Source organism: Rhea americana, unplaced genomic scaffold (genome assembly GCF_003343005.1).
Source record: "Rhea americana isolate MKP2758 unplaced genomic scaffold, rheAme1 scaffold_135, whole genome shotgun sequence".
NCBI classification, from domain to species: Eukaryota; Metazoa; Chordata; class Aves; order Rheiformes; family Rheidae; genus Rhea; species Rhea americana.
In genome coordinates, this window is record NW_028185428.1 from 495,129 (window position 1) to 503,762 (window position 8,634).

Consider the following 8,634-nt stretch of genomic DNA (forward strand, 5'->3'; position numbering starts at 1 on the left):
CTTGGGGAAGGAAGGGCTTGTCTGTGTGTGGAGGACGTTGCATGGGGGAGCAGAGCCCAGCTTCTGCTGGGTTCATAGGACCAGCTTGATGCCCCCCCCCCCCAGGGGAAATGTAGTTCCTTTGTGCATGCTCCCTGAGGAGCAGACACTGGTGGTCCTGGGCTTTGAATGCATGTTCCTGGCACACCAGTTGTGGGGGTGTGTTTTGTTTTGTATTACTACACTGCTGTAGGACAGATGCTGAGAGCAGCTTGATTTGGGCAGGTTTGAATGCATTGCCCTCCTGCAGTGCCTATTCTCTATTTCCAGCCTGCTGTCTCTCAGACAGCTGCTTCCTGCAGTTTGTGCTGGGCTCGTGCCTAGCTTCATTTCTTCATTCCCTGCCAGAGTGGTTAGAATGTGAGGAAAATGGGAGGGGAATACCCTCCTCCTCCTCCTCCTCCTCCCAGCACAGCACAGCTTTATGGCTGCCCTCAGCACATCTGAAACACAAGGTCAAGTGACTGCTGCAGAGCAGGAGGTGAGAGTGGGGTTAAGGAGGGTGGTTTGGGGCAGAGACTGCAGGTTGTTCCCCCAGATTAATCCCCCTAGAGCATTTGTAAAATCCTTCTACTGAGAGGCCTCAGGCTTCACCAGGCCTGAAGCTCCTGGAGAGGGGGCCTGGAGCTGTAACACTCAAGATGAGGAGACCCTGGCATGTTGGGCTGGATGGAGCAGAGTGCCAAGCCAGCCTGGATGTTGGTGTTCAAACATGTAAGACAAGATCAGAGCCACTGCCAGTGTTGGCCTGAGGGCTTTGTAGCAAGCCAAAGCCAGAAGGGTGTTCTCACCCCCACATGGACATGCAACCTCTGGGTACCTGCCACCATGGCTGGGTGGTCCTCCAGCTCCACCAGCCTCTGTGGTGGCAGGGAAAGATGCTTTTCCTCTAAGATGAGAATGCTTGGTGCCCTTGGTCCCTGCCTGTACAGTAGAAACAGTGGCAGCTTCCCCCCAACATCCTCTCGTAGTGTCCCCACAGCCACTCCGGCAGCAACGTGCACCTAGYGCCTGTGCTCCTTCCCTTGCTGTGTGAGTGAAAGCAGGCACAGATGTCCACAGAGTATCTGACAGGAAGAAGCTCTCTGTAGAGAGTGCATTTTATTGCTTCCCCCCCAAACACCCCCCAGGGTGTTTTTTCTTCCTTTTTTTTTCATGGTATAGCTGCAAAATTATTGCATATCTTGCCCTGCCAGAGTTGCTATAAAGCTTTCTATTTAAAAGTTTATTTGAAATGATTAGCTTGTGAGTTCATTTATAAAGGAAAGATATGTTCAAAAAAGAATTAAAAGCCCTCTAATTCCAGCATTAGTTCCTGTTTTGGCTATTACCCACTGCTTGGCTGGTCTCAGAACTGAAGGGAAACGCTAGAAGTGAGCATCTATCCTTACAGATTTTTTTTTTTTTTTTTTTATAAAGCACTTCAGTAGTCTAACATACCTGGTAGTCACATGTGTGTCTCCAACCTACAGGGTTAAGAAGCTCGTGGAATCTGTTTTGCTGCTGTCTTTTAATGTCCGTTCAGTAGGACCATAGATCTCTTTTCAGTATGGGTGATCCCTACACTTGCCTGGGCCCTGCTGCTGCTTGCCTGTGGCCAGGGTGCTACAGGACTGACTGGTCATGTTTGGGAAAGCTGTTCTCACCAGCAGCATCTTCCTAAAAAGCTCCAAACAAACAGGAGAGGTATTCTGGGGTGGAGCCCTGCTCACAAACCTTAAGAGAGGGCAGAGAAGGCACTTTGTGGAGAAACTGCTGGGAGTCACTGAATGCAGAGGGGTCAGTGGGGCTCCRTAGTGCAGAGCTAACAGGGCCCCCTGGGCTCCCCTCAAGTGATGCTGAGGCTGCCCAAGAGCTCATACCCAGCATTCGTACCAGATTAGCAAAGGGGRAAAAGAACTAGGGGTCTGATGCAGTGGAAGCTTGTACAGCGTGCTCTACCAGATAAACCTATAAGGGAGCATTTTGTATCTAGCAAAGGGAACGCTCCTGCCCTTGTGCTAGCACGGAGCAAGGAGACTACCTGCAGACAAATACAGTCAACYCACTTCCATGCCCTGCAGTAGGGGAACAGAATTAGCTGCCTGAGCAGAAGTGCTCAGGATTGCCCACTATTAATCGTCTTTGGGAGAGCAATACAAAAGCACAAATGAAATAATAAAGCAAAAACGTGAGTGGAGATGCTGAAGCTGGGACAAGGCATCTGCTGGCATCCTCTTCTACTTGGTTTCTTTGAGGAAAAAAGAAAAKAACATTAGTAAAAGATTCAGCAGGAGCTGCCCTGTTCCCTGTGGCTGMAGCCTCCGGACACTACCACCGCTGAGACCATGCATGCCTTCCTGACCTCGCTACGCGGCACCASCAAGGTGCTGCTCCTTGGCTGGACCCAGCCTGGGGATGGTTCTATATCRCAGGATGGGGCACGTGTCCCAGTCACTGCATGGACCTGACAACCCCAGTTCACCATTAGTCCCTGCTCAGCACTGCTATGGTTCTGCTGATGCAGGGATGTTGGGGGACTGGATCTGTATTGCAGCTTCAAGCACCTCCTCTGCCCCCCTGAAGACCCCRGGGGTTTCCTCCCAGCCCACTGAGCTAATGCCACCCTACCCAAAGACSCAGGCAACTGACTTTGATGTGGCCATCCTGCCACTGTGACTGTGCTGAGCTGCTCACCTTTCTCTGCATCCAGCTTGAAAACATCCACCCCAGAGAAGATCACATCCTCCTGCTCCACAGCTCTGGGCATAGCTGCAGGGGACACAAAGTATTTCAGCATTGGGACAACAGAGGCACACTGCCCTGTGCCACCCTCTCTGCTGGTGGCCTATTCTGCTGCTACTGCAGCCACTGCAGCAGGCCCTGGTGCCCTTTGAGGGCTCCCTTGCCAGCACAGCCRAACCACGAACAACTGTGGCTCAAGCTCAGCTGACTGCTGATGTGGTGGGATCAAGTGTGTGCCAACAGGCAGGTTAAACAACACAGTGGAAGRAGGAAACAAGGACTGTTTTCCCCTGCCTATAAAAGCTGAGGCCTTTCTGCTCTGTTTCAAGGGGCTTTATTAGGACATCAAATAACCTCACACAGAAAAGGTAGGACTCAGCCTTAGCAACAGCTGCAGCTAAGGAAGGGCTGGGGCTCCTATTCCTATGGTTTTTAGGGTCCCCTTCAGAAACAGTGGCCATAACATGATAGCACTGCATGGTGTGAGGGTTCTGAAGGGGCAAGAAAGGGCCAGACCCCCAGCACATCCTCTGGGTGGGCMCCACAGGTGCAAAAGTGGCAGGTCACTGCTGTCTCTAGAAACCTCTTCCTTCACCAGCCACCCTGTCCTGCAGTGCATGGGCTCTCTCTAATAGGGCACTGCCTAATCCTGCAATGCACTGAACCGCTTTCCAGCGGTGCTGGGCACCTTCCCAGCTCCTGGCTGAGTTCTGCTCCTTACTGAGCTCAAGAACTGGGGACAGTGACTGAAGGTGCTGCTTGTTCCTCTTTTCCTTCCCCAACCTGGTGACCTACCAGGGCAATCCAGCTTTTTCCGAGTCTCAGTGCCCTCAATCCTGGTGCCATTTTTGTAGGAGCACCAGCAGTAGCCCGTGCTGGCATTGCACTGCTTGGGAAGGTAGTCTCCATTCTCATCGCACTTGGGGCGGAAGTGACCCAGATGGACACCACCAGAATTGGCCTCCACCTGGCACTTAGTTTGCACTAGGGCAATAAAAACAAACAGGATACACCATGAGCACCTCGGGCTCTCTATTGCTCAGGAGCCTTAGAGCATCGCTCAGCCCAGAGGATAGTCCAGCCAACAGGGTTTCAGAAACCCTGGGCCAACCCCTTGACACTACACCAGCAGAGAAGCAACTGGAAAAATACTTATTTTGGAAACAAAATCCAAACTTCATTGTGATAACTGCCTTATTGGGATTTCTCCTGGGAAACCCATTTACCCTAATGACAGCAAGCAGTAAGGACCCTACTTAACAGACCATATCAACATGAATTTAAGGGGGATTGGTCTGACTGGGGCTAGGGAACAAATCTGTGTTAAGTTTCTAGGCATTGAGCTTTTAAGTTTTATTTAGCTGCTTCTGAATAGAAGGAGAAAGAGCAAACCAACTTCACCCCAGGGATATTTTTAAAGCTCTCCCTCAGATCCTGAATCTTTGGTGAGAAGTGGTGATCTTTTTCTCCAGAAGTTCACTCTTTTTCAACACTTCCGCATCTGCTTGCGGATAAGAGGCAGCACTTCTGCAGCCAGCCCTTTCTGGGAGCGTGGACTTTCCTTCAGGAAGTCCTGGCTGACTTCAGCCTCTGTCCARCAAGCAGCAACTCTGCAGAGCCCRAAGGGCCATTTCTYTCYCTATGAATTTGGCTTTATTGCTGCRGATTASAGACMCTAAAGGTGYGGAAGACCAGCACTGCTGTCAGCCTTGCTGCTAAGGCTGGCATTTCAACACCTCTGTGAAAGTGGAAATCCTGACAGCTGGGGGGAGCAGTTGCCTGAACTCCTCTCTCCAGCCCTACAGCGACCCAGATGCTGCCCTGGACCCATGCCCTCACCCTCAAACAGCCGCTGTGCCCTGCCCTAAGAGCTCCYGATGGGACACGGGGGAAGGAAGAGGTTCCTAGCTGCTGGGCCACAGCTTCAGTTGCCTTTGGGGTGCTCTTGTGCTGTACCCTCTTGGGATGCAATTGTTACTGAAGGGCTAGTCCTAACCCTCCCTTAATTTAGTAGCCCCCACTCGCATTACCTCTCTCTGCTGGGATTGCTGACTTCTCATCCTTCTGGGGGTTTTTGGCCAGTTGAAACAGCAGCCACTTGTGCATCCAGGATTCAAAGGACTGCAAGAAGGGGAAAACAGCACAGGGTAACCAGGAGAAAGGAGCATGCCTGAAAGGGACACACGCCCTGCTGCAGGCTCCAGCTCAGAGCAGCGACAGCCGTRTGCACGTCCCACCCCTCAGGGATGGAGGGATATGAGCCTGGCACAATAAGGATTTTGCATTTCCAGGTGGAGACACACCAGTCCCTCCTGAGGGAAAAGCAGGGTGCTTCTGGAAGGGGGCAAGGCAGGACAGCAGCCACACACTGACCTTCCACTCTGCATCAGTCATGGTCTTCTTCAGGAGCTTCAGGTTGGTCATCAGGCTGTCCTTCAGCTCTGGGAAGGTCTTCTTTGGGTCTGCTTGCTGCAGAGACAACCAGCAGAGCAAGACAGGGCAAATAAAAAAGGCAGGATGGGATGAAGCTCTCATCAACCAGAGAGGTATTACAAGRGTCCAGGAGCTCCTGCCCAAGAGACCCTGAGGGTGCAGGAGGGGAACTCCCAGTGCAGTCAAAGGACAGCTCAAAGCAGAGTCCCACTTCCTCCAGCAGCACAGAGGGTAGTTGTGCCGTGGGGGTCCTGGCACGCCCTGGCAGTGCCTTTGCACCAGAAAACACACGGGGATCTYACCAGCAGCAGGTGCTTCACTTGGTCCTCTGTTTTGTTGCTGAGGGGCCCCATGATCTCCATAGGCTAAAGAGAAAAWTCAAATGGGAAGAGTCAGCCTAAGGCCTGGCAGCAGGCCAGGAGGCAGCAGCCAGTGCAAAGCAGGGGTGGGCTCCTCCTACCATTTTGTCTGAAGAGGAGGAAAGTGGCAGATCCATCATGGCCAGGGGCATGTTCACCATGGCCATCCGCATCTTGCTCACGGGCTTGGCACCTGCCGAGAAAGGAACAATGTGAGGAGGACCAAGAAAAGGGACTGTCCCCTCTTCTCCAACCCTCTCCTGCATGGTCATGTTCTGCAAGATGCAACTGCACCAGGGAAATGCCCCCAACAGCCCCGAGGAGCTGTCACTGCCCAGAAAACCAAGCCTGTTTCTAGGTTATCTCCTTCTGCTGCCCTTGGTTTTGATGGTCAAGCAAGACCAGCTGCATTTCCCTGGCCACCTCCCACCATGACCACCACTACTGACTTGGGGGTAGTTTCCTCTGCAGTGACTCCAGTTGCAGGGTCTGTGAGGTCTTGATCAGCTTGCTGATCTGCCCGCCCTGCTGGTAGACAAAGTAGACTGTCACAGCCTGGCCGGCGATCAGCAGGGCCACCAGGATGGAGAGCACGGAGAAGGCRGCTTTGCGGCCAAATGCAGATCTGCAAAACATGAAGGAGGGAGCTCAGGGCCCGCGCTGCTCTCCTTCTGGAAGCTGGAAATGTTCACAAAACTTTGCTGTAAGGGTGCTGAGGCAGAGATGAAGAAGCTGCATTCCTAGTGCTTTGCCCAACCTGTATGTCAACAGCCCAACTATGGGGATTTCCAATTCACACTCCGAGAAGGCTGCAGCACAGGCTACAGGAAACACACTTGTATTCTTCGATCTCTGCCCCACAAAATCCTCATGCCAGACTCTGGACCACCCTAACTAACCTCTGTCAACTCTGCAGCAAAACAAAGGCACTTTAAGTACCACTAGCTCCAGCAGGCCAGTGGGGGAGCAGGCACTGGCTGCTGGCAGCATGCAGAAGTGAAATTTCAGTGTTAAGGTTACTTCTGCACATTCAGGGGAACCGAAACCTGCTTGGCGTAGGTGGGACTCACACAGACGGGGCAGACAAGCGTGTAGGCCCAAGAGCATGGCAGGGGCCAGAGGCTGAGTGCCTGCACACTGTAAGGGGGTTTCAGGACACGTCACATAGCTACAGGGATAGCAGCCCAGCTGGGGCATTCCCTTTTGCTAGAACAAGCAGAGGGTGCAGTCACTTGGGAAAGACTGTGGGTCCCGATGAACAGAGGGCACATCCCAAGGGACGCCAGGCGGTATGTACTTTTTAAAAGTAAAGAAGGTGCATGAGCAAGACACCCCACTGCCATCTAAAGCAAAACTCACGCAAAGGGTGTCCCACACAGATGCACGAAGCTGAAGCAGGTACCCAGCCAGCAACACACACAGGTGCCATGGTGAACTCAGTATTTCTTTACAAGCTGCTGGCAGCGGGCAAGGTCCCAGACACATGAGTGGGACAGGCCAGGCTGTCACAGGCAGGTCTTTGACCTGAGTCTGCTGGCAGGAGATGGCTTTAGCAAGACTACAAATTGAAAACAGGTGCCAAAGAAATGCAAAGAGAGGAAGGAAGTGCTAGGCTCTCAAGTGCCAAATTCAACCTGGCAGGGGTGGGAGAACAGATCAGTTTGCTTGGGAGGGGCCTACACAGCTCCACAGGTGGCAGGCGCAGAGCTTGGCAGTGGCTCAGGAGCACCTGATGCCAGACCAGTCGTAAAATCCTTATGGTCCCCTTCTTCCTTGTCCATGCAATCTGACTCCCTTTCTCTTGCTCTTTTCTGTGAGAGTATTTCTTCCCCTCCAGAAAAATAAAAGAGGTAAAAATAGCACGTTGGGGCAGATTGTCTGACGCTCTTTCAAGCATCAAGGCGCCCTTTCCAGCGGAGCTGCCTCAAAAGCCGCCTTCCCCCAGGGAAGCGGCAGGAAAGGCCAACAGCCTCGGGATACAGCCTCCCCGCCGGCCCGCCTGCCCGGCTACTCCTGATGTCAGCAGGTCCCAGCCGTCTGATTGGCTGAGGTGTTTCTTTCCCCCCCCCCCCCCGGGTGGGGAAAGGTGGCTGGGAGATGACTCTGGACGCGGGGGATGACTGGGGACAGGGGGGCAGCCCTACATCGGTGGGGGGGGGGGGGGAGGCACCCCACATTGCCAAGGGTGGGGGRGGCATGTCCACACCATGCCCATGGCCACCCTAGGCACCCTTGTGCTCTGTGGCTACGCCACATCCCCTCGGCCCCATAGCCATGCCGAACCCCTCTTGGCCCAACTGGGTCCCATTTGACCCCAAAACCATACCATACCCCCCTTGGCCCAACTCGCCGCCTTGCGCCCCATAGCCACRCCATGCCCTCTGTGGCCCAACTGGGCCCCATCTAGTGCCAGAGCCAGATCATGCCCCCGCCCTTGGCCCCATCTGGCCCTACAGCCATACCACGTCCCCTCGGCCCAACCGGGCCCCGTCTGGCCCCACAGACGCACCGACACCCCCTTGGCCCAACCAAGCCCCATGGCTGTGCCAAGACCCCCCTTGGCTTAACTGGGCCCCATAGCCACACCAAGATCCCCTTGGCCCAACCAAGCCCTACGTGGCCCTGTAGCCATGCCGAGACCCCCTTGGTGCAACCAAGCCCCCTAACCATGCTGAGACCCCCTTGGCTCAACTGGGCCCCATAGTAGCACCAAGACCCCCTTGGCCCAACTGGGCCCCATAGTCGCACCAAGACCCCCTTGGCCCAGCTGGGCCCCATTTGGCCCCAGGGCCACGCAGAGATCTCCTTGGCCCAACCGAGCCCCCCGGCCATGCCGCGGCCCCCTCGGCCCAACCGAGCCCCCACGGGCTCGCCTTCCCCCCACACCTCTGGGGCTCGGCGACGTGCACGACGCCGCTGCCGCGGTCGGAGGTGGAGAGCAGGTCCCGCTGGTCCTCGGCCATGGCTCCGCCGCGCCGCCGCCGCCGTCGGGGAAATGGGCGCCGGGGGCGCCGCGCCGGGAAATACCCCCGGCCCCGCCGCCCCGGGGCTCCGGCGAGGAGCCCCATTGGCTGCCGCG

General features: G+C 54.8%; 1 protein-coding gene across 2 annotated transcripts; it reads right to left on the reverse strand.

Annotated features, from left to right (window-relative positions):
• Positions 1-1,237: 1,237 nt before the first annotated feature.
• Positions 1,238-8,580, reverse strand: CD74 (CD74 molecule). 2 transcript variants are annotated; one of them, XM_085298049.1, is made up of 9 exons: positions 8,442-8,580; positions 6,005-6,180; positions 5,657-5,748; positions 5,499-5,561; positions 5,137-5,232; positions 4,794-4,884; positions 3,559-3,747; positions 2,716-2,790; positions 1,238-2,269 (listed from the first exon to the last, which is right to left on the reverse strand). In XM_085298049.1, the coding sequence occupies exons 1-9, from the start codon at positions 8,516-8,518 to the stop codon at positions 2,259-2,261; spliced, it is 870 nt and encodes a 289-aa protein (XP_085154175.1). In that variant the 5' UTR covers positions 8,519-8,580; the 3' UTR covers positions 1,238-2,258. The 2 variants fall into 2 exon arrangements, with proteins under 2 accessions (XP_085154175.1, XP_085154176.1); XM_085298050.1 differs by lacking the exon at positions 3,559-3,747 and having other exon boundaries at positions 8,442-8,574.
• Positions 8,581-8,634: the final 54 nt, after the last annotated feature.